The 25,561-nt window shown below is 37.9% G+C and overlaps 3 protein-coding genes across 3 annotated transcripts; 1 reads left to right on the top strand and 2 right to left on the bottom strand.

Annotated features, from left to right (window-relative positions):
* The first annotated feature begins 2,222 nt into the window (after positions 1 to 2,222).
* LOC147866228 (pentatricopeptide repeat-containing protein At2g33680-like) lies at positions 2,223 to 4,303 on the top strand. Its single transcript, XM_087316599.1, has one exon. The coding sequence runs from the start codon at positions 2,337 to 2,339 to the stop codon at positions 4,272 to 4,274; it is 1,938 nt and encodes a 645-aa protein (XP_087172725.1). The 5' UTR covers positions 2,223 to 2,336; the 3' UTR covers positions 4,275 to 4,303.
* A 462-nt stretch (positions 4,304 to 4,765) lies between these two features.
* On the bottom strand, positions 4,766 to 8,410 carry LOC147866227 (putative pentatricopeptide repeat-containing protein At3g47840). The gene is made up of 2 exons (XM_087316598.1): positions 8,280 to 8,410; positions 4,766 to 8,238 (listed from the first exon to the last, which is right to left on the bottom strand). The coding sequence occupies exon 2, from the start codon at positions 8,189 to 8,191 to the stop codon at positions 5,642 to 5,644; it is 2,550 nt and encodes an 849-aa protein (XP_087172724.1). The 5' UTR covers positions 8,192 to 8,238; positions 8,280 to 8,410; the 3' UTR covers positions 4,766 to 5,641.
* Positions 8,411 to 17,337: 8,927 nt separating this feature from the next.
* On the bottom strand, positions 17,338 to 20,903 carry LOC147866226 (putative magnesium transporter NIPA3). The gene is made up of 9 exons (XM_087316597.1): positions 20,741 to 20,903; positions 20,334 to 20,390; positions 19,901 to 19,991; positions 19,485 to 19,645; positions 19,034 to 19,161; positions 18,747 to 18,884; positions 18,523 to 18,615; positions 18,018 to 18,141; positions 17,338 to 17,897 (listed from the first exon to the last, which is right to left on the bottom strand). Exons 1-9 carry the CDS (start codon positions 20,886 to 20,888, stop codon positions 17,815 to 17,817), a joined length of 1,023 nt encoding a protein of 340 aa, XP_087172723.1. The 5' UTR covers positions 20,889 to 20,903; the 3' UTR covers positions 17,338 to 17,814.
* Positions 20,904 to 25,561: the final 4,658 nt, after the last annotated feature.

The raw sequence follows: 25,561 nt of genomic DNA, 5'->3' as shown, positions 1-25,561 counted from the left end.
CTAAAATTTGGCCCAACATTATGAGAGATTTTGAGAAAAGGAAGCGCTTCCAAGACACACGAAGTAGAGGAGGAGGATCAAGGAACAAAATAAAAATCCAAATAGCATTTGGATGGGAGCTGGAATATGTTAGAATAAATAAAAAAAATGGGCCTAAGTTGTTGAAGTCCATTGCCAAAAACTATGAGGTCTTCTTGGCTATACAATTCATTCTTCTTACCAATGTATTATTGGGCCTTTTCATCTTTCAAGAGTCTCAACTACAAATTTATTATTTTTTATACTAAAACCTAATTAATAACATATATATATATATATATATATATCCTTTTAGACGAGAAAATATAAGGTTCCATTTAGAGGTCATGCAACATCGGATGAAGATGAACTAGTTAATGATGGAAATTGTGTACATTGTCGCTAAGTTGGTTGGTGCAATGACTATGTATGTATAGAGGAACTAATTGGGAGAACATGGAGAAATTTAAGTTGGACATGTTTGATGGTGCACAAGAAAAGGACCACTCCAAAAACCAAAATCCTAACATGTCTCTCTCAAGGATTTTGATTAGCCATCAACCCAAAGTTCATTGGAGAGGACATGCCATAAGATCTAGGGAGGAGTAACTGAGACACACAAAACATCTATCTAGAAAGGGATTGTAAAAGTGGGTAAAGCATCAAACGGTGAGAGCTCAGAGAAGTGGATGGAGCATTGGCTAAGAGAAGTGGATGAAACATCATCCTAGATAAGGTTCGTGGATGCAAGCTGAGAGAGAGCTCAGAGGAGTTGGGGCTAGCAACACAACTGTCAAAAGTTGATGTAACAAGCTTGTGAATGCATGATTGATTTGCGAGATTTGAGTTGAAGCAAATACAATAGCATTAGAGCATGTAGAATGGTAGCGAGGTTGAATAAAATTTCACAAGTAGCTTTCTTGAAATGAACCCACAAAGGTTAATTACATTATGAGATTGCACTTGAGAAGATCGCATGCCCACCAATAGCTTCAACAATTGTTTGATGCTAGAGCTTCTTTGCAAGGATTGTGTGCTTTAAAGCAAAATTTGCAAGATCCAACAAACAAGCAATTTCTCATAATTAAGCTCATTCATGGCACATATAGACGGTCCTAGTTTCTTACTTTAACACCATTTGATTCAAAAAAACATGTATTGATCTTGTTGCAAGAAATTGAGCATATACTAGATGATGTATGAGTTCCATGAACTTTGGCTAATAAAATACCCCTACTACCCGAATTGCCTCTAAGGTTTCCATACTAACTCAATCGTCCCACTCTGGACCACAAGTCACATCTTCAACAAAGTCTACTTCACACATGTAACAAGAGTATATGCCTGGTTGTGTGAAAGGCAATAATCCCACACATTGGTTTACAAGCCGTAGTCTTTGACAAGTGAATCTATTGGGAATCAACCTAGATCTTCTATGTGGAAGGAAATTATCCAAATTGTTGATTACAAATGCGATATGGTGAACCAAATGGAAATAAATTCAAAGTCGGGTCTATCATGTGATTAGAGAGATAAAGAGGAGTTTGCCACAAAATCAATAAAGCTTTTACTATATGTAATTATTATCTCCTTATTAGAAAATGTAGAATTGCACGTCTAACACGTGATATATATGCCAATACATAGCCACATTTGTTCCCTAGAACTAGATCATGTAATCCCTTATTAGGATTGTGCATCTAACAAGTATATATGTATGGCAAAATACAAAAGTCACCTACACTAACCATAACTAAACCATCCAAATCATTGATGTTCAACAAGAGCATTTATCAAGAGTCAAACCTAGGTTTATAGCTTGGAAGGAAACTATCCTAATTAATTATCAAACTACAAATACAATATAATGAGCAACATGATAATCAATACAAATTCATATCCATAGCCATATACCCATGTCTAATCTGCCATTTGCATGCACATGACAAGTCTGTATACGAAGAGATAAAGGTTTTACTTCAATACATATTGATAATGGTTTGTCTATTTTGCCATTGTTCTTTTCTTCATAAAATCGTCAAACAAGTTATAATAGATGAAACAAAGTATTTTGTGAATATTTCAAAGTATTTTGAAACTGTGAGATGTTTGCTTGAAAACATGTGTGTGTATATAATGATAGTGTCCCCTAAACAAGAGATATGGTATTGTATGTATGTATGTATGTATGTATGTATGTATGTTCTCTCTGCACATAATCGTATGTCTGTATGTATACATATACGGTTTTGATCTAAACTAACTTCTATGCTCAATTCATCCATATATGGAGATCTCCTTTGTTCTCATCTCTTCAGATGCTGAGTTCAATTCCCATAAGAAACAAAGCATTGCTTAGCTACCCACTGCCACACCTGTCCATTGAAGACATCGCCAACGCATTGCAAAGCTGTGGAAAGGAGAATACTGGTGTGCTTTCTGCTTCATCCCTGCACGTGTTTCTGTGCAAACATGGGCTTGAAACTCATCCATTTCTTGGTAACTATCTTGTCCCTATGTGGGTTCAAGTGGGTAACATGGACATAGCCCAACAAAGCTTTGATAAGTTAATCTATCAAAATGAATGGTCGTGGAATTCACTCATTAATGGCTATGTCAAATATGGCAACAACCCAAAGAAAGCTCTCAACTTATACCATAGAATGCAAACCAATAATAATGGTGATGATGACATTAGTCATATACAACCTAGTAGTCACACTTTTGTGGCAATCTTGAAAGCTTGTGCAAAACTCAAGAATTCCACAATAGGAATCCAAATCCATCACCAAGTTCAACGGAAAAAAGTATTCAAAGATAATCTCTTCATTGGTAATGCATTGATTGACATGTATTGTAAATGTGGCTTACTGACTGATGCATACCAAATCTTTGGCCAACTTCAGGCTCGGTCAATCATCTCATGGACATCACTCATCTACGGTTGTACACATCATGGACATGATGATATGGCATTGTCATGTCTCGAACGACTGCAAATTGAAGGTCTTCTCATCGATCATGTCACTATTATTTGTAGTTTAAAAGCTTGCAGTAATTTAAAATCCAGAAAAAAGGGCCAAGAATTGCATGTGAAAATCAAAAGTCAAAGAGTGTTCTACGCAAACCTTGTTGTCGGAAATGCATTGATTGATATGTATATTAAATGTGATTCACTTGAGAGAGCAAAGCATGTGTTCGATGAAATTCCAAATCGAGATACTGTCTCGTGGACGACAATGATTGCCGGTTATGTTGAACATGGGCATAGTAAAGAGGCATTGAAATGCTTTTGCTGGATGCAAGTTAAGGGTATCATACCTGATGCTGCCACATTTGTATGTACTTTAAAGGCTTGTAGTGATGTAAGAGACTTGGAAATGGGTGGACATATACATGCTGAAATTGAGCGCCTAGGGTTGATGGAGACCAATCTTGCAATTGGGAATACACTTGTGGATATGTATGCCAAGTGTGGGTTTCTTGCAAAAGCAAATGAAATATTTATCAAGCTTCCTGTTCAGGACGTGGTATCATGGACCGCAATAATTGCCGGATATGTTGAACACTGTCGGAATGATGAAGCATTAAATTGTTTTGAACAAATGCGGATCGATGGAGTAAATCCAAATGATGTCACATTTATCTGTGGCTTGAAGGCATGTGCCCTTACTGGGGCTACAGAAAAGGGTAGCCAAATACATGTTGAGATTGAAAGACAAGGGTTGTTAGATAAAAACATTGTTGTCGGAACTGCTCTGCTCGATATGTATTGCAAATGGGGTGTGCTTACTAAAGCACTACAAGTCTTTGACAAACTTCCAGTTAGAGACGGGGTCTCATGGACGGTGCTAATGACCGGATATGCCCAACTTGGAGAAAGTGAGAATGTAGTTAGTATATTTGAAAGGATGGTATCTGAAGGTGTGAATCCGAACTCTGTAACCTTTCTTGTTCTTCTGAGTGCATGTTGTCATTGTACAAGCATATTTAGTAAAAGCAAAACATACTTCGAAGCTATGAGTCAAGAGTTTGGCATTGAGCCAACCTTAGAGCATCACACTTGTATGGTGAATTTTCTTAGCCGAGCTGGAAATTTTGACAAGGCAATATCAATGATAAAAAAGATGCCATTTTCTCCTGATCTTGTGATGTGGCATGCTTTAATTGGTACATGTCAACATTGGGGAAACATCGAGTTTGGGAGAATGGTATTCAAGGAAGTTTTACAGTTCGATAGACATGATACTCTATAGTATTCAATCAACCTAGTCTCAATAAAGTTCATGCTCTTTACGTTTTTGTCAATTACACTCTCTATGCAATGATTGTCTAGGCCTATATGATCTTCCGCTAGACAACTCTCAAGATATTCTTTAAGTGCTCCCAAACACTCTATTTGTTAATGACACCATGTACATTTAACATTTTTTTGCTGGATTTACGCTCATATTTGGGATATCCCACAACTACTACTAACATAGATTTTTATAAAAACGAAATACGACTTGAAATGCATGCACATGTGATTGGCAGAAAAGAATTAGTAATGCTTGGATTATGTAGAATGGAGTCACAATTGCAGAGGTTGAAGAAGTCTTGGTTCAATGCAAATACTATCATTTATTTGTACAATTAGACTAGGAAAATTATTGAAGGAGATTTGCAACTATGGTTCTACGCAATTACTGTCATTTTATTGTACAAAACAGGCTCAGAAAACTATTTAAGGAGATTTGCAACCATGATATCACAAAAGGGATTACTTATGGTCCTTACCCTCTGTTCTCCAATTCATATGCAATATTTTTAATGCATTCTATTAATGCTTGGAAACCTCAACAGTGAGGTAAAACTCCACAAAGAGTATATGTATGTCAGAGTAGAAACATTAAAAATGAAGCCTGCATAAATATGCCCCCACCAATGTTATGAGAGAAGTGATCAACCTAAAGGGGGCGCTAGTAGGGATGATCTAAATAACCAATATGGAGCAGAAGCTCATTGCCTTTAGTTCAGTGTCCATATAGCTCAGTATAGGATGCCAAAGGAATGTAGCTGAAAATGTGAGCGCTTCAAGAGTGCAAGTAATGTAGGCAACTAATACCAAGTATTCATGAACTTACTTTTCGTAAGCCTAGATACGAGGCTCCCCAAGTTTTATGTGACTGTAGTATTACTGAAACCTGTATTGCATAAGTACTTGATGATGACAAACACTTCGAATTATCATTGGTGTACATAGGTTCTGAATGTTCAATTCGGTAGAATACAACTTGGGGGGTTGATAAGTAATTGGCAAGTTGAACTGTTTTTGCTTCTGCTTAAAAGTCTATGGGATAATCACGCTCCAATTAATTATGGAGAAGTTTCAATCCAATGTCTGTCATTGTTTGTCTTTAATGTAATAAACAATATGTGATAAATCTTCTTGTTCCATATGCATACACTTTTTACGTACGTACCCAGTAAGACTTGGAGGGGACATCTATTTCTTGAATTTTTATGTAAGACATGCTATACAACTTCACTTTTGTTTAGTTTTTAAAGGTTTGTAGATGAAAACAAATCCTTTTCAATTTTCCCCCTAAGGAAATTATACCTTAGGCTTCAGATATTTGGTCTAACCGTTTCTACTAGAATATTTAGTTTCCAATGTTGCACACTCAAAGGCATGTTGTCCACACCTAACATTTCCCCACTTCTTGCAAGCATTTAACACACTATGCCACATCACAAGATTAGGGCAATATGGTGATTTTTGAATCATTGCTATAGCAGTGTCTAATTCACCGACTCGTCCAAAGAGATCCACCATGCAACTATGGTGTTGACGGGCAGGAAAAATACCATATTCCTCATTCATCGCCTCGAAATATGATTGACTTTTCGTGAACAAACCTCTACGACTACAGGCACATAAAAGTACAATAAAAGTAACTGGATTTGGTTTGACACCACCTCTTAACATTTGTTCGAACATATGGATTACATACTCACACTCTCCTATTTGTGCATGTCCAGCCATCAGTGCCGTCCAAGAGATCACATCTCTAACTGGAAGAAGGTCAAATACTCCTCGAGCTTTTGCAAGCAAACCACATTTCGAGTACATATCAATCAATGTGTTACTGATAACTAGATTTGTTTCAATCAACCCTTGTCTTTCAATCTCACTATGAATTTCTCCACCTTTTTCCATAGCGCCAGTGCTTCCACATGCTTTCAAACTACAAACAAATGTCACAGCATCGGGGGAGACACCTTTTACTTTCATTTGCTCGAAACATCGCAATGCTTCTTCACCATGCTCATACTCAGTGTATCCAGAAATCAATAGGTTCCATGATACAACATCATGTATTGGAAGCAAATCGAACACTTGTCGTGCCTTCAGAAGGGAGCCACATTTAGCATACATGTCCACCAAGGTACTTCCAACAATGAGGTCTTGTTCAAGCAACCCTTGTCTTTCAACCTCAGTATGTATCTCTTCACCTTTCTCTATGGCTCCTATATTGCCACATGCTTTCAAGGTGTATATGAATGTGGTGGAATTTGGAGAGATGTGATCAAGCCCCATCTCATCAAAACAGTTTATTGCTTCCTCTTCATACCCATGTTCTACATATCCAGTGATCAATGCATTCCAAGTCACTATGTCTCGATCAAGAAGCTCATCAAACACCTCTTGTGCTAGATCCATTAGTCCACACTTAGCATACATGTCGACTAAGGCATTTCCAAGAATAAGGTTGCTTTCCAACATTCCCATTCTTTCTACTTCCACATGTATTTCTTGGCCCTTTACTACAGTTCTCATGCCAGCACATGATTTTAAGGCACAAACAAATGTAACTGCATCAGGGGAAATAGCTTCAAATTGCATTAGCTCAAACGCCTTAAGCGCGTTCAAACCATGTCCATATTCAATATAGCCACCAATAAGGGCAGTCCAAGAAACTACATCATGAACAGGCAGCCTATCAAACACTTCTTGTGCTTTCTGAACCAAGCCACATTTGGCATACATATCAACCAAGGTCCTACCAATGAAATCAATTGTAGTCAACATCCCCTTCCTTTCAATTTCCACATGCATTTGTTGGCCCTTATCAATAGCTCCTATATCACTACAAGCTTTCAAGCTACAAACAAATGCAATAGCATCAGGCGAAACACCTTCAATTTGCATGTGCTCAAAGCAATCAAGTGCTTTCTCACCTTGGCCATGTTCAGAATACCCTGCAATCAATGTGGTCCAAGCAACCACATCTCGAAATGGAAGCTTGGAAAATACCTCTTCAGCTTTATTCATGCTACCACATTTCACATACATATCTATCAATGCATTGCCAACAACTATATCTTTTTCCAACAATCCATTTTGATCTATTTGAGCATGAATCTCGTGGCCCTTATTGATCGCTACAATGCTTCCACAAGCCTTCAAGATTCCAACAAATGTAGTGTTGTTCGGACAGAATCCTTCATGTTCCATGTCTTCGAAGCATTTTAATGCCTCCTCACCATGCCCATGATCAGCATACCCCATGACCAGTGCGTTCCAAGACACAATATCTCTCTTTGGAAGAGTATCAAACATTTTCTGTGCTTTGGAAAGTGAACCACATTTCATGTACATATCAATCAAGGTAGTGCCTAAGAAAATATTTCTCTTAAACCGTTCTACTCTACCAATTGCATCATGGATTTTGATGCCCTTCTCTAGATCTTTTGAGTTTGCACAAGCTTTTAGAAGGGGAAGGAATGTATGCTCATTAGGGTGTACTGTTGATTCCTTTTGCATTTTTTCATAGAGAGAGAAAGCATGGTGTAGTTTCAAACACTTGACATAACCTGAGATAAGGGCATTCCAAGACCAGTCATTACGATAGACCAACCTATCAAAGACCACTTGAGCATCACATATGCGTCCAACTTCCACTAGCATTGGGACAAGATAGTTTCCTAGTGATTTATGTACATCCAGCCCAGCGCGATGCAACACTGCATACAATCGGGATGCATAGGCTTTATTTCTGTCTTTGGTGCATTGACAAAGAGATATTCGTGCAACCTCTTCGAATGTGGACTGGGGCCAAACGCCTTCTTCCAAAGAATGCAAAGCAACTTTTAAGTCAATGGTTCTTGGACCACTACAATTAGTCATGTTTATGACCTTCGCCTCATTTTGATTCCTTTCTCATTCTTTGCCATCTTCCTTTTCAAACTTTCCTTTCACTTCTTGCCGAAACAACACATCTTTTACTTGAATCGTTGTGAAATTATGATCATGACAGCCTTTTCCCTCTTTCTCTTTTTTGCTCTCTTCCTTTGCAAACTTTCCTTCAAATTCTTCTTGGCACAAAACATACTCGAAATGAATCATTTTAAGATTGTTATGAAGAGTACTTTTTCTCTTCGGTGATTCATCTTCTTTAGTTTCTTCTTCTTCGTCTTTGCTCTCTCCATTTGTAACTTTTCCATCAAAATCCTTGTTGAAATGGAGTTTTCTCTGTGACCCAATGTGGGCAGAAACACTGCTTACATATATACTTTCATTATTGGAAAGCTGAGCTTTTTGATGGAAAATATGGCAGCAACGTCAGCAAAGATAGAGAGAGTTCGTCGGGCAGAAATAAACAGAGGTGTGTGTGTATATGTACATACATACATACTTACAGGCTACAGGCTACAGGCTACAGCAGGGTTTGGATTCAGAAACATTTTCCCCTGCTGGCCATACATACATACATACATATCTGTAATCCATAGTCTCCCTTGGCATTCACTCCTTTGTAGCGAGAGGAAGAATTCGAACCCAGGCCCAGGGATGGATGGATGGATGGATGGATGGATATTCAATCAAAATCATGAGAAACCACTGAATATGTACATATATATACAAATGTATGTATGTAGTATCTGAGTTCTGAAAAGGGGAACTCAAATCCAGGAATATGTATTTGAATGATATGTTACATTACATGTATGTACAGTATCTGAATTGCAATTATGGATCTTATCTTTCTTCATCCTATAAACTAGCACATTACATTTAACCCACCATGATCTTTAACCCTATGCCAAGCCAAGCCAAGCAAGGCTCGCCCTTGTGTCTTGACCCAATGCCACCAATTAATCGACTTTCCCCAAAGGGCTCAACACGATTCATACCTTGGAGTGTTGCACTTCCAAGGGTCATATTGTGTTAGAGATATGTACTAATGTAAGAAAAGATAAGGATAAACGATAGATCTAAATAGAAAGGAGAGAGAGAAAGAAGGGTGTCGATCCACCCGACCACCCCCGAGCGAAGGGATCGAGACGGACTCGAGCCTCGATCGGTGTCTCATACCACTGCCATGGCATCGAGTTGTACCTCGTGCTAGTGTGCTCGCTACAAGAGTTGACCCACCACAAGAACAAAGTCTCAACATAGTCAAAACATGATGAAATGAGGGTAGTTAGGCCTCTTATTTATAGCGATACCCAAGGCCCCCAGGCAAGTTCACACTTGGCCTAATAGGTTGTCTCAATCCCGAGGATTAAAAGTAATCATCCCCTTCTTTACACTCTCGTTTAACCCTCACACTTATCCACGTGTATAGAATACTACGGTAAATTCTCACCACGAGATATTATATGGTCATGCCCATAACATACTCCCCCTCTTTAAAACATTGCACTCTTGCAATGAAAAGTTAGGGAAGTTAGTTCTGAGAGAATTTTTGCATTTCCCATGTGGCATCTTTTATTGATTTATCCATCCATTTTATTTTAAATTCTCGGATTTCTTTAGTACGTAATTTTTTTGTTTTAGCATCGAGAATTCTTTCTAATACATGTGATTTAGAAGATAATTCTTCAGAAGTAACCAGAGATTCAGTTGTAACTGTATTTTCGCCAGAACCTAGAAGTTCTTTTAGACGACTCACATGAAAAACTAGATGAATTTCAACACCATCGGGAAGAGTGAGACGGTAGACTGATGACCTAATGCGTTTGACAACTGTAAAAGGTCCACAAAACCGTGGGGCTAACTTAGCGCACTTACCCTTAGACAATGTCTTAGAATTGTGAGGTACACATAAAAATACCTTCTGTCCAGGGTTGAATACACGAGGTTGCCTATGATGATAGGCATAAAAACGTGCTCTATCTTGAGCTGTTTTTATATTATCTCGTGCAATATGCAACATATCTTGCATATCTCGAAGAAAGTTTTGCGTACTTCGCAACTCATCATGATGAATATTAACATCAATCGGGGCTCCTGGCTAAAAACCATACATCAACATAAAAGGACTATATATCCCGTCGACATATGCTTAGAGCTGTTATAAGCAAACTCCAAAATTGGGAGATAACGTTCCCATTTTGTTGGTTTTGCACCAACGTGTGCTCGAAGCATGTCCTCAATAATTTGATTTACTCATTCTGTCTGTCCATCGGATTGAGGATGCTTCGTGGAGCTCATGCTTAATGTAGTTTCTAATTTCTTAAAGACTTGCGTCCAGAAGTCACTAGTAAACTTTGGATCTCGATCACTCACGATATCCATCGGTAACCCATAAAAATGAAATAACTCGTCAACGAATTGGTAAGCCAATTCAGGAGCTGTTACCGTGGTTTTAGTAGCAATAAATCTAGCCATTTTAGTTAGTATATCAACCACAACCCAGATGGCATCATGGCCTTTTTGGGTGTGAGGAAGGCTAACAATAAAATCCATGGATATACTTTCCCACCTATTATTGGGAATGTCCAAGGGATGTAAAAGCCCTGCGGCTTTAAGTCGCTCAGCTTTGTTAACCCGACATTGGTGACATTTAGTCACATAGTTATGTATGTCAGGGCGCATCTTAGGCCAATAGAATTGAGTGGAGATGAGAACGAGTGTACGATGTATTCCAAGGTGCCTTGTTGAGGGTGCATCATGGCATTAAAAAAGAATTCTCTTTTTGACCTCAGGCAAATCTGGAACACAAACCTTCCCATTACGATAGACTAGACCGTTAGCAATGTGGAAGTATTCCTTCGAGGATGTGGTGGTGTCTGTTCCAGACTCAACTCTTGCCCAATATTTCGCAAAATAATTGTCATCAGGATACTTTCCTCGAAGGTGATCATAAAGATCTAATGTTATTTCAGTGAAGTTAAGCATGTTAACTTCACGGATGCAACTTACTTAGTGCATCAGCGACAGTGTTCATGGAACCTTTACGATATCGTATGGAAAAATCAAAGTCCTGGATGAGATCAGCCCATCATGCCTTACGACCTTTCAGGTCTTGTTGGTCACAAAAATATTTCAAGGACTCATGGTTCGTAGTTGCCACAAAGCAATATCCATAAAGATAATGGTGACATGTTTTGAGTGCATGTATAACTGCAAATAACTCCTTTTCCTGAACGGTATACTGATATTAAGCAGAATCAAGTTTCTTACTCTCGAATGTTATTGGTTTACCATCTTGATATAAGACAACACCTATAGCATAATCGCTTGCATCGGTTTCAAGCTCAAAAGGTTTTGAAGGATCAGGTAAAAGAAGTCAAGTAGCCTTGCATACCAGGTCCTTGAGTTCCTTAAAGGCGAGGTCTAATGTAGCATTCCAGACAATAGGTTTTGTAGACTTACGCGTTTGACCTTTTAGAAGATCAGTAAACGGCATCGTCAATTGGGAGTAATTACGAAGAGATTTTCGCAAAAACCCGACAAAACCAAGGAATGATCGAACTTCTCGAATATTCTGAAGAGTGGGCCAAAGCTTGATTTTCTCGATGCGAGAAGGATCAATTTCAACTCCTCGTTCGGTAATTGATTTCTTGAAGAACTCACATTTTGAGATCTTCGCATAAAACTGTTTGTCAAGCAATGTTTGTAAAACAAAGCAGACATGTTTAGCATGTTCTTGTAATGTACGACTATAAACTAAAATATTATCCAAGAAAATAACAACAAATTTTCCAAGTTGTTCTCAGAAAATGTCATTCATTTCTTGTTGAAATATAGCCAGAGCATTGATCAAACCAAAAGGCATAACCAAAAACTTATAATGGCCATAGCGCGTACGAAATGTCGTTGTAGGAACATCGTCCTCACTTATACAAAGTTGATGGTAGCCAGTACGGAGATCAAGTTTCATAAAATATCGAGCTCCCTAAAGACGGTCAATTAGATTGTCAACCCGAGGCAATGGATACGAATTCTTGATCGTCACTTTATTCAAGTGTCGGTAATTAATACACATACGCCATGTGCCCTCTTTCTTCTTAACCAAGAGAATTGGTGCACCCCATTGAGATTTACTATAACATATATAACCCATTCGTAAATAGTCCTTGAGTTGTTTAGATACCTCATCCTCTTCGGATCGACTTAAGCAATAAGGAGGTATACTTATTGGTGCAACGCCAGGTACAATATCTATACGATGGTCTATATTACGTTTAGGAGGTAACCCATCTCGTAGTTCACTCGGAAAAACATCACGAAAATCATTTAAGATTTCATCAAGTTGTTGTTGCTAAAAACATGTTAATTGAACCAAGACATCATGGATATTGTAAATGTGAATGTCCAGATCAAGTACACAATAAAATAGAGTAGAACAAGACAACTCAGATATTGATGGAGAGGAAACAATCGAGAGGGATTGTTTTTTTACGCATTGAATAAAATGAGTACAATCATTCAGTACAAATGTTATTGAATGATGAACCCAATCAATAGATAAAGAAGAGCTTTTATTATAGAACTAGGGATAAGCCAGTATTACATCAGTGGTACAAAGATTCATTACATGGAAGTCTACTTCCTCTATATAAGTGCCAATTGAAATTCCCAATGAATGAATCGCCCCGTTGATGTATTGTACTCTTCCATCAACCAAGTGCACCGTATAGGTGTGATCACTTACGGTGGGTTGGATTCCCCATATCTGAGCCAAACAAGTATTAACAAAGTTGTGTGAGCTTCCCGAATCAAATAAAAATTGTACGGGAGATCCATTGATATACCCGTTTGCACGTAGTAAATCATTGGGACCCAATCGATAGTGAGGGAAAGAACATTGACAATTATTTAAATGATGTGTATAGAACTAAAGGACATTAGGAATTTGACCTTTGTGGTGTGCAGCTTTAGCTTTGCTGTCGGGCTCTTTCCGTTGGAGCTTTCGACATTGTTCTTTTGTATGAACCTTCTTTTTGTAGAATACGCAAAAAGGATGTTGTCGCTTACAATCGCGATCCATGAATTCGTTGGGTGTCTTGCTTTTCCTAGCGAATTGCAACTGCTTAGTCTCGGACGCTTCGTTGGGTTTGTTGTGGTCCTTCTTCGAAGTGTGTTGATAGCGAAGAACTATTTGAATAGCCTCTTCGAAGGATTTTGGATCCTTATCGTGCACTATCCAGTGATAGTCCGAATTGGGGATGCCATTGACAAAATAAGCTATTAACCAATTGTCCCCTTCTAGACCCAATTTTTGGATTTCGGTTCTAGCATGGTGGACATAGTCTTCTAGCGAAGAAAATTTCCCGCTAGAGAGGTTCATTAAAGCTTGGGTTGCCTTGGTTCGAGAGGGAGGTTGCAAAAATTGGCCCTTGAAAACTCTGACTAAATATGTCTAGGTATTGGGCAATTTCCCCAATGTTTGGAGCTCACGCCACCAGGCGGCAGCCTTACCCCCTAGTTCTTGGCCGACATATGCAATCTTCGTACTATTTGGCATGGGATAGAGCTCAAAATGAGACTCCCATCGGCCCAGCCACGTGTAGATTGCTTCTTCGGTTCTTTCTTTTTTTTCTCCCATAAATCGCTTAACGACAAACGATGGTTCACCATGTCGCTCATCAGGTCTATTAGTCTCACGTTGTAAACTAATGACACGTGCCTCGAGAGCACTTTGAGATTGCCGAAGTTCGGTCATCTGTTGAGTGGTGAAACTAAGGTATTGGGTTATTTGTGAAAAATACATCTCAATGGACATTTGTCCAAGAGGATTTCCTTGAGTTCCTTCCGCTTGAGCGTATGAAATCGGGTCGTTATTTTGAGCCATTGAATGATTACTTCTGGCAAAGAAATAGGATAAGGTCAGACAAATAGTCATAACATCATGTCGTGATGTAAACATATCATGGGCAAACATTAATCGATATCATGATCTCACGTCAATACCCTTCTAGACGTATGAGATGAGGTTCAAGATCAGGTTACTATGGTAACACAAAGGTGTTTGAAAAACCATGGGGGTGACAAATTAATGTCTTTCCCTTATCTCTATATCGATTTTGGCTTTTTAAGTCCCATTACGAGGGCCCCGAAGTGCACTTAGACCTCAAGTCTAAATATGTGTTATAGTCATATGTAGCAACGATGTTGTATGGTCTTGGTCATATTTAAACTCGAGACCTCGAGAACAAATGCATTAAACACTTGAGCCAACCATGTAGGTTGCTCTTCTTGAATGTTTAATATTTAATGAGTATAAGAGATATTCGAGGCATTTGCCCATATATGTTTTTTTAAAAGAAACATAAATGTCAAGAGTCCTTATTTCCCCCTCGTTTACCACAAACTTTGTTGGTAAGTTACCTAACCTCAAGTCTCATAATTACGATGGCATACACCAAAGTGCAACCTAATGGTCAAGCCAAATGAGCCCTCTTTTCGTAGTAGGCCCATGTGGCCCATCACATGGTTACGTCATTATGAATGCCTTTCGTAAGAATGATCTCATGGTGGCATCTTATCCATGTAATGAGGGAGGGATGTTGGATATGTGTGTCATAAGAGCGACCTCACATCAAGTGGGTCAAGCCCTACGTTCTCAACATCATTGTGGCTATAGGCATTTCTTTACGCAATAAAATCGAAGTCACCAACGGGGATGTGAACAATAAAAAATTGTTGAAAAAAGGGATGGTGACAACGCCATTCTCACAAAAATGTGAGGACAGCCACCAAAATCCTTTCCCCAAAAAGGAAAACATTCGATATTAAAATCGCATAATAACTTATATACACATATGTATATATTATCACATATATACAATCCAATATGTAATGCATATATTAAACAAATCGTTATTTCAAATAGCCTGAAATGATGTAATCGAGATACGTAATCGAGGCATATACCTTCTACGCACACGAAACATCCAAAAATAAGGGTTCATCGTGATACACAATTGAGGTATTGACCTCTTACGCATACGAGACCAAACGCATATCATTTACAACGAAATTGAGGTATTGACCTCATACACATACGTAACATATGTATGTGAGCGTAATATACAATTGAGGTATTAACCTCGTGCGCATACGACATTAATCACATATTCAATATATGTCAAATGAGGTATTGACCTCATACACATATGTAAACGTTTTATACAACCAATTAATTACCACTATAACATCATTGAATTAATGAAAAAAATTACATATAGACTATATACATGATTAGATGGAAGAAAAAAAAATAGAAAAAAAAAACAAGAAAGATTACCGAAGTTCCTTTGTTAATCGTTGTCTAGATCAAGGCCGACCGCACATTGATCGATCACCATCAATCAAGAAGACAAAAAACAACAAAAGAAACATTAGAACATGATCTTTGAAACCAACTTTTAGAGATATGTACTAATGTAAGCAAAGTATAAGGATAAACGATAACTCTAGATAGAAAGGAGAGAGAGAAAGAAGGGTGCCGATCCACCTGACCACCCCCGAGCAAAGGGATCAAGATGGACTCGAGCCTCAATCGGTGTCTCATACCACCGTCATGGCGTCGAGTCGTACCTCGTGCTGGTGCGCTCGCGACAAGAGTTGACCCACCACAAGAACAAAGTCTCGACATAGTCAAAAGATGATGAAATGAGGGTAGCTAGGCCTCTTATTTATAGTGATACCCAAGGCCCCCAGGCAAGTTCACACTTGGCCTAATGGGTTGTCTCAATCCCGAGGATTAAAAGTAATCATCCCCTTCTTTACACTCTCGTTTAGCCCTCACACTTATCCACGTGTATAGCATACTACGGTAAATTCTCGCCACGGGATATTATATGGTCATGCCCCTAACATATTGAGTCTTGAGGGATCACCTTGCTCACAATGGGCTAACCAAGGGATTGGGGGCATCACCCCCCCAATGGCAAAGACCATGTCATGGTTGATATATATAAAAGCACTTACCTCTCTACTCCATGCAATCATGGAAGTCGTGAGGGCTTATTGAGTTAAACTAACATTTACACACACCTAATAACTACACCAATTAAGAAATACTTTTGTCCTAATTAAATAGATTTATCCTAGATAAGAAACATCTAAGTCGTCTTAGTGTCAAGCAATCATCTATTATATAATTAATGGCAACATATGTACATAAATAACCTTTTCTTGCTAGCACACATTCTATTCATTATCATCACAACTTAATATATGGGTGAGGGTGATGAGTAGTGCTTTAATAAAATTATGTCAAACACAAGAATTGAGTTCTTTTGATATTCAAGAAGTAGCTACAATGATGAATGTCTCATCTTTCACTCTATGCAAGATTTAAAGGTGCTCAACCAAAGGCCACATTTACATATTCTTCCAGATATGATAATACATGAGTGTCTTTCGAGATACAACAAATGCACTCAATGGGGTCAACCTAATTATTGGAAATTTTTAGCAATTTGTTTGTGATGACTAGCCCAAGTTGCCATTAGCTGAACGATTTATAGTTGTTATGAATCAAGGAGTTTGCAAATGGCCTATTTGATTGATTAGGTAGACTCCATCTCGATTTGTTGACAAGATACCCTTTAGCTAGCCCATAATGAAAGACAAGACTCCATGCAAGTAGGTAGGTAAATCAAACTATAAAATGATGTTGTTAGAACTCGTGTTGGTGTGAGAAACACAAATATGGAAGTCTTTAGTTAAACATAATGTTTGAGATAGCATTATAAGTCTATATGAGTGAGCCATCCAAACACTACTACGTGAATAAGATGGCCTTACAAAAAGATGTAAGTAGTAAAGAAATGAGTTGTCACCTTTTAGTACCCTCAATTATGTAATATTTTCGAAATTACAAGATGTACCTACCTTTGTGCTTGTGTGACCCATTTAACATGTTCTAATTGCAAGAGCAAGTGCCAAATCGGTGAGACCATATACATACAATAAATACACCCCTTTTATTTTCAGTTTCATGTTCCATGATGGAATCGTCGATGGTGCTGGATATAAGAGCAATTTTTTAAATATATTTATTAGAAAATGTGGATTATCTCAATGGTAATTGGTTGATGCAAACAGTGGATTATCTCACAATATGTTAATGGAGAATAAATTGTTAGAAAGGGCTCAATAAATCATAGGATGAAATGACCTCGGCCACAAATTTCAAAAAAAATTGCTTTACAAATATGAATGTATTGATTGATTTGGAATGTTGATGAAATGGTAAACAACAGCTGAGGATTGTTGGAAGTTGAAAATCAAGTGAAAATATTTGATAACACTTCCTTGCTCACAATAGAAGAATGGGGCTGAAAATAAGCTTTCCCTTGGAAAATTTATCTTCAGAGAGAGGGCGATCGAGAAGTGAGTTCACATTGAATTTTAGCCAGATTGGTCAAAGATCACCCAGTTTCGTACTAATACTTTGTTCTCGTCAAATCCCACACCCTTTGCTTAAGAGATGATTCAAATCGAACAAGTAGATAGAACTTAGTCTTGATTCTTAGATTTTCGCCGATTTCGTGAAGTGGCTGAGACACTTATTTAATTGTGTATTCGAGATGGCTCAAGTCTCCTCTGATAAGTTGAGCAGATAGAGATGGAGAAAAAGAAAAGTACAAACCTGTGTTTACACATAGAGATATATTAGTCAACCTTCGAGCAGCTTTCTTGCTGACATGAAAAAATGAAAGAAAACCTTATGGAAGAAGGAAAAGACAAAATTAGTTCATCTTAGACTTACTTATCTCGAAGGGATCATATTCCCCGAGATTCTTTGTCGCAAGCAACAGAATCATTCCCGATAAGATAATAAAAAAACCACACACTTCTGAGACGATACTTGCAGCAGATTGATCATACCATGTCTGAAGCCCACAATTATACACTTACAATTATGTTGGAAAATACTGCTTTTTACATTAATAACCTTGATACAGAGTCAAATATTAAGGCTGGAGATACGAAATTCTAAAAGCCTCTTTGACTTTCCATAACTATTTTAACCTTTGTCGAGCATTGACCTTCTGCAGTTTCTAAACATATTCTAGAATTTTTAACATTTTCAAAAAGTTTCTAAACTCTTTGCTGAACTTTCTACAAATTTCTAACCTCCCTTGACTTATTGGCTGTGTCCAAACATGTTGACAATTGATTGTAACCATATATCTAGCACGACTTTGCTTGATGGACATAAATAATTCCTTGTTCACCTTTATCATGAAAACAAAAGGGATATAGGTTCATACCTTGTACAAAATAACACTCGCAAATATCGTGAATGATGTAAACATCACGTAGTATATAAGGGATACTACCGCCGTATCGAATATATCAAGAGCCTGAGATCACTGCAAAGTATCCTTCAGTGCATTTTGAAATGTATACCATCGCCACCATATTATCCCATTAATATATAAATATATATGAAAACTTCACAGCCTCAACACTTTCAATTTCACAAAGAATGCACCTTATTCAAGTAGTTCATTTGTGTTAATCCGCACACAACTACCATGGCCAAGAACACCCACGTATATGGATAGAAAATTTGATTCTCTCCTTCTAGAGTCAATCGGATTGCAATGCCAAGTGCCCTCACACTCATTACCTATAGCATAATAATCAAGTGTTTGGACACTAAGCATATAATAGTTTTGAAACAAAGAAAAACAAGGTAAGCTATGTAAAAAGTGTTTTCTGAGTAATGTTTTAGGAAAAAACTAATATTTGGAACAGGTTAAAGATTTTCCAACATACCGTGAGGGAACCTGCAAGAGAACAAACAGTAATACACACGAGCACATGTGTTTGCCCATAGTAAGGTACAACAAAGATGATGAACACTAGTGCAAGGGCAAATACTGAAATTGTGTATGTCAAAAAAACTGCAAGCAAAAGAACAAATAAGAAGAATAAAATAACACAACCTAAGAAAAACATAATCCCTGTAAGCATTAAAAAAAAGAATAAACAGAATACCCCACGCCTAATTTTTTGGTATTTACCAAAAAAACCAAACTTGATTTAGATAATTTCTTGAAAGTACTAGAATACCTCTATTTAGAAGGAAATTGACTACTAATGTGTTCATTATACTGAACTTTGGAAACTTAGGAGTATTCTAGTAAATACTCAAAACAAGATACATATATCTAGGATTCCTCACCCCTGCCCAAAACAATAGCATTCTTTTATATTTTGGCAGTACCTGGTTGAGTTGCAAGTTCCCAAATCTCTTTAACAGAAGAGATAGTAGGTTCACTCGGAGAATGCATTGCCATTATCACAGCACCAACCACAGACAAAAGGCAACCCAAGATTCCAAGGGCATGGAGCTTCTCTCCCAAAACAACATGGGCAAGAACTGCACTGCACGAAGAAATTACAATATTGTAACTTAAAATACAATTGTGCAATTTTATTTTTATTTTTTTTCCATGTGCATTAGCGTAATTTTAGTTCCTATACGACGAAAAGAGTTTATATTAGATCAGATGAGCCAAGTTTTGGGAGCAGTGTATTAAGATATATGCATCTTTGACTGTGACACTGCAATCTATTAAATTGCTCACATTGCATATTCATTAATTTTATTTGTATTGCAAATACATAATGGATTTTTACCTGATTATTATACTCCCAGCACCAAGAGGGGTTACTAAAACAGCAGGCGCAAATGCATATGCCGCAAAATTGGCAATCTCTCCGGTTATCACTGGACAAGCCCAAGAAACAAAATCACAATAATTTTCTATTCACAAGAATAAAAGCCACTATAACTAAACAGAGCAACCTAGAAGAGAAAATAACAACGTTCAAAAGCTATGTTACAGTCTTCTTTTGTGAGAAACAAATGATTTCCACCTAAACTCTCTCTCTCTCTATGTATCTATCTATCATATATATATATATTTGCCCGACCATTTATTAGAGGGTGTAGATAGAGATGGAATAATCCTGAAATTTTACAACTTAAAAAACTGAAAGAAAAATAAGACCAAAAGAGAGAGGGGAGAATTCCCAGCCAGAAAAGAAAGAGAGGAAACAAAACGCTTACTTGTGATCATTCCTGCCCACCATAATGGCTCGAGTAGATAAGAGTGCCCTCCTGAACCTGCATTAAGCAGAGACACAAATCTATATAAAACGAATCAAACAAAAACTGATATAATTCATATAAAAAGACTCAAAACCCTAAATAATAATAAATGAATAGATAAAAGTTTAAAAACCTTATAGAAAAAGACACAGAAAACACGATAAACAAATCGTACATACATTGTTTAAGAAACGAAAATTAATAATATGTACCATACAACAGTGATGAAAACGTTTCAAACATAAATGTAAAATCAAAGAAATGAAAAAGAGGAAAACAATTACATACAATAAACATGGTGAACCTTCATCAAGAGTCGAGAGATGATGAAAAGAAAAAGAGAGAAAGAAGAATACAATAAATACCTGCTGGGAGGCCTAAAGCTCCTGCTCTTTTAAGCCCTTTCTTCTTCATGATGAAGCTAGATCCAATGAAGATGCATGATCCAAGTGCAAGACACAGGCCTTCAACATTCCCTACCGTGGTGGTAGCAGAGGCAGAGGCAGAGGCCATGAGAGGCACACACAAAAAAAAAAAAAAAAAAAGGAGTCAGGAAATTCCTCTGTTTTCTGTGTGTGTAGGTGTGTGTGTGTGTGCCTCTGTCTCTCTGTCTCTCTTTGTGTGTGTGTGTGTGTGTGTGTGTATTCACTCTGTCAAAGAAAGCCCACTACTACTACTACTCTTGGGGAGCTTTTGCCTGCCTTTGCTTGCAACTTGCTATGATAAATATTATTAATACATAATATGAATGAGAGTATGTATGTATGTATGTACATAATGAGTTGGTGAAAGAGAAGAAGGGCCCAAGGGTTACATTATTTTAGGTGGGGACACACACACACATTGTCTTTATGTGTGTGAGGTTGTTAAGTGTGTCGTGTCATGTCATGTCATCATGTTCTCTCATCTCTAACCCCATGATGACCAACCACTTCCTCGTAACAAAGAAAAAGGCTTCTCCATTTAGAAACCACCACAATTGGGACCGACCGCCTTCTTTGTTGAACATAGGGGGGGGGGGGGGGGGGGGGGGAGGGGATCCATCGCGCCCTTACAATAATAGTTTGCTCCGCATCAATTTTTGTTCCTTTCCCCTTTCTTTTTTCACCCTTCTTTGTGGAGGGCCTGATTGCCAATCGTTTCGAGCCTTGATGAGGATGTGGGAGTTGACCTTCCAAGTTGTGGGCATTCTTATGCAATCTTTTGCCCAATTATTACATGATACTCCTTTGCTTGATCTCCACTATTTATTTGAGTTTTCATGGTTGATACAATGTCATGAGTGTAGAGAAATTTGTGGAGGTAACACGTTTAGTCATACACTCATTGGGACACACATGAAGACATTGAACAAAGCATGGGAAATTCTTATGAACATCTCTCCCACAAACATCACCGCTCACAAACTTCAACTCCCACAAAATTGAATGCCATTACACAAAAGGGCAGGTTCATCAACAATTACACCATAAAAATATTGTGTGATGCTCTTGTTTCCATCAAATGTAGATAAATGAGGAAGACATGGTGAAAAGATGGCTTGACTACCTAATCTCATCATGGTTCAGTTTGTTGAAGACCATTATTGTTACACAAAAAAACCATTCTCATTCTTCGAACCTCCAACCATGTTTTTGGAAAAAGAAAACCCTTTGCCATAAAGACCACAACATTTGAAACCCAAATGCTCCACCACACGTCAACAACAATGACAACCATGAAAGAGAAAGAATATCATGTGGCAGATGATTCGACAATAGAGAAAGATACTCACAAAACGTGGGCCCCAACCTCAACATAAAAGTTAGAGTGTGTGTGGAAGAGGAAGTTCTAGAAGAAAGGGGAATTTGAATGGTGGACAAAACCACCAAACAAAGAAAAATATATGTATTGTGAGAAGGCGAGCCACCCTCCTAGGGTGGATTGAGAACTCATCAACTAAACCACCAACTTCCACCACAATGATTACTATGGCAAAATGTTCATGATGAAGCATAAGGGAAACTCAATTTTAGCAATCACTAGCAGAGAAGTTGATGTTTTGTTTATTGACTTCGGTGCATCTAATCATATGACACGTCATTATGAGTAGTTTCGAGCTTGTGGACATATAAAAGGCTTGGCTATATGGAGACATGTGATGATCACCACATCAGAGCGATGATTACCTTAACTTATACCTTGGAATTTTAAAAAAAATGGATTCGTTTGAAGAGACATTTACCTCACCAAGAGTCCCAAAAGTGTCTAAATATTGCCTAATGAAGGGGGTACCGAGAGCCCTTTATATAGCCCAATTGTGTCTATTCCAAGTGTCACAAGTCCTTACAAGTTTGCTTGAAGTCCTGAGGTACTGATTGTCACTTATCCTATCCAACTTACACCATTGGAATTAGCCTTATGATTTTTTCATGTAGGTTATGCCTATAACATATTCCTTATTTCCAAAACATTGCTCATATTCTTCCTTGAAAATCAAGAGAGTTAAAATGTAAGAACATGCTCCTCCCAGGTGGCATTATGCACAATTCAATCCAACCATTTGTTTGAATGCTTGAATTTGTTTCGATCTCAAATATTTATTTCAAGCATTAGATAAATGCTTGTGAACCATTAGATCCTATTGATTATTATGTTGTCGTCAAAATTAAGAAGTTCTTTTAGATAACATGACAAATAAGATCAACATTTGATAAATAGATGAACCAATACAATTTAGAAATGTGAAAGGTTCATAATAGCTTTAGGCTCATTTAGCACACTTACTTGCAAATAAATGTAAGAAGATATTTTTACTAGGAGCAAGAACATGAGGATGACTATTATCACAATCAACATAAAAAAAATGTTGTATCTTGACTAATCTTAATATTAATTTGTGTTGTGCATGAATGATAGAAAAAAGTTCTTTTTCTTAAATCGATTATCAACATTGAATAAAGACAAGCTTCTTACTCTCAAGAGCAATAGGTTCTATCTTGGTAAAGAAAGATGCCAATTGCATAATCATTAGATTTGGCTTCAACCTTGAAAGGTTTCGAAGGGTCATGCAAGATAAGTAGAGGATTAATGTTCTCATAGAACCATGCAACAACATATTGATGTCTGCTAATTAGAATGAGAAGCTCTTGGCAAAATGGTTAGTCAAAGCCCTTCATGATCTTCACATGTTGGGATTTTGCCTTTGTGTTGAGGTTGACATCAAGCAAGTCATAATTGGCACCTATTCAAATGTCCACAACTTACACTCCTGAGAATAACATGACACACTTATATCATTGACGATACATCTAGCAAAAAGTTTGTGTTTACATGGCTGACCAACCTACACCACATAGATCTTGAAGAATGGTATGATTGTCATAATATGATATTCCATCTACGCGTCAAGATGTACATCACCTATCCCTTTGAGCATATTAATTCTTTTGGTGTGAATGGAAGGTCGAGTGGTGAGGCCAACGCGGTTCAAGAGAAATCAAGAACTTGACCTTTGTTTTCCCCCACAGAGAGAAGATCCTTCGTAAGGTCGAGGGGCTGCCCCAAACTAGTGTCACCATGTGTATCCAAAAAAGGCATTCCCACAGTGTAATATTGAAGCACTCATACGTGCCCTCATTGATCATGTGGACATTGGATATGACCTTGTTATAGGTTTAGGGTTATGGTTAATGATAATGATGAGTGGTAATGGTGCGTGTGATTATTAGGGGTGGTGCCAAGAATGGCTCCAGCCCCCCTCCCAAGGGGATTCAACGTAAGGGAGGGGGAGAGAAAGAGAGAGACGTCAAGAGAGAGAGAGATTGAGAGAGAACTTCTTTCTTCTTTTCCTTCATTCCCCATAAGGGGGTTAAATAGTTACAATGAGGCTAGATTCATAGGGGTGCAAGCCCCCTTAGCCATTCACACTAATCACTCACTCACAACTCTCCTTATCTGTCCACATGCACACACATGTGCATGTGTTCACATAGGCATCTACTCACACTCACGATTACACTTGTGCACATTTACACATGCACATCAACACTTTACTCTTTCACCCTGACTTGTCATTCTCAAATCTCCGTACATCTCCTACGGCAAAGGGGGCTTGCACCCCTATGAATCTAACCTCATTGTAACTATTTAACCCCCTTATGGGGAATGAATGAAAAGAAGAGGGAAGCTCTCTCTCTCTCTCTCTCTCTCTCTCTCTCTCTCTCTCTCTTTCGCTCTCCCAAGTTGAACCCCCATTGGGAGAGAGGTGGAGCCATTCCAAGCGCTACCCCCCACCCCGCAATGCTTCTCAATGCACATCGCAATCATGCTATTACCCCGCAACACTCATCATCTCCATCACCATCTACATTCATCATCAATCCATCATCGCTAACCATTTCAATCATCATCACTATCATAATTATGAACCCTAACCCATAACAAACCTCTATTATGACATCTAGAACTATGTGCCCATTAATGTGAGGGTGGTAACTACGAATTGCTCTTCCATGACTTGTCGCCCAATGCTAAGGTTGACATACAACACCATTGGTGTGGGAGGTTAGATCTCAAATGTCTCCTTGGCCTCGAGTAGATGTATGATCGACAAGTGTTGCAAGTCAAGGAGAGGTTTGAGCACCTCATTGAATTATGGTATCATACATAACAATTGTCGCAATAGAAGGGATACCTAACACTCAAGCAAGTATGCCAAATAGCTAAGTGATCATCGTTAGTATAATAAGTATTGAATTTTGGCTTGACTGGGCTAAACTACAAACATTTTAAGTAGGCATGGGCCCAAATTGGTTTGGTACGGTTCCTTGGCTTTAAAACCAAACCAAATTGTTTAAGAACTACGAAGACATTTAAACCAAACCATTTAGATGCAAGCCATTTAAACTTGAAAACATTTATATGTTTTGGTTTGGTTTTAACTTTTCCTTAAACTGTTTCCATCTTAATTAATTGGTGGACATGTTTTCCATCCATTATCTAAATTAATTAAGATTTCTCTATGTGAAGCATAGACTAACATTATAAACCACTTGAATCTTTGATTTGTGCAACCTACGTAAAATCACATCAAGGTCTATTGCAAGTGAAGAACATGTAATTCAAACACTTGAGCTTGAACAATTGTGGAACTTACAAAGATTAGTGGAAGATTTTAAAATATTAGTGTATATGTACCACTTCAT

The sequence above is a fragment of the Azolla caroliniana genome, unplaced genomic scaffold (genome assembly GCF_043228905.1).
Source record: "Azolla caroliniana isolate FFs.n. ecotype wild unplaced genomic scaffold, voAzoCaro1.0.p SCAF_3, whole genome shotgun sequence".
NCBI classification, from domain to species: domain Eukaryota; kingdom Viridiplantae; phylum Streptophyta; class Polypodiopsida; order Salviniales; family Salviniaceae; genus Azolla; species Azolla caroliniana.
This window is presented reverse-complemented; position numbering and strand designations above follow the sequence as displayed.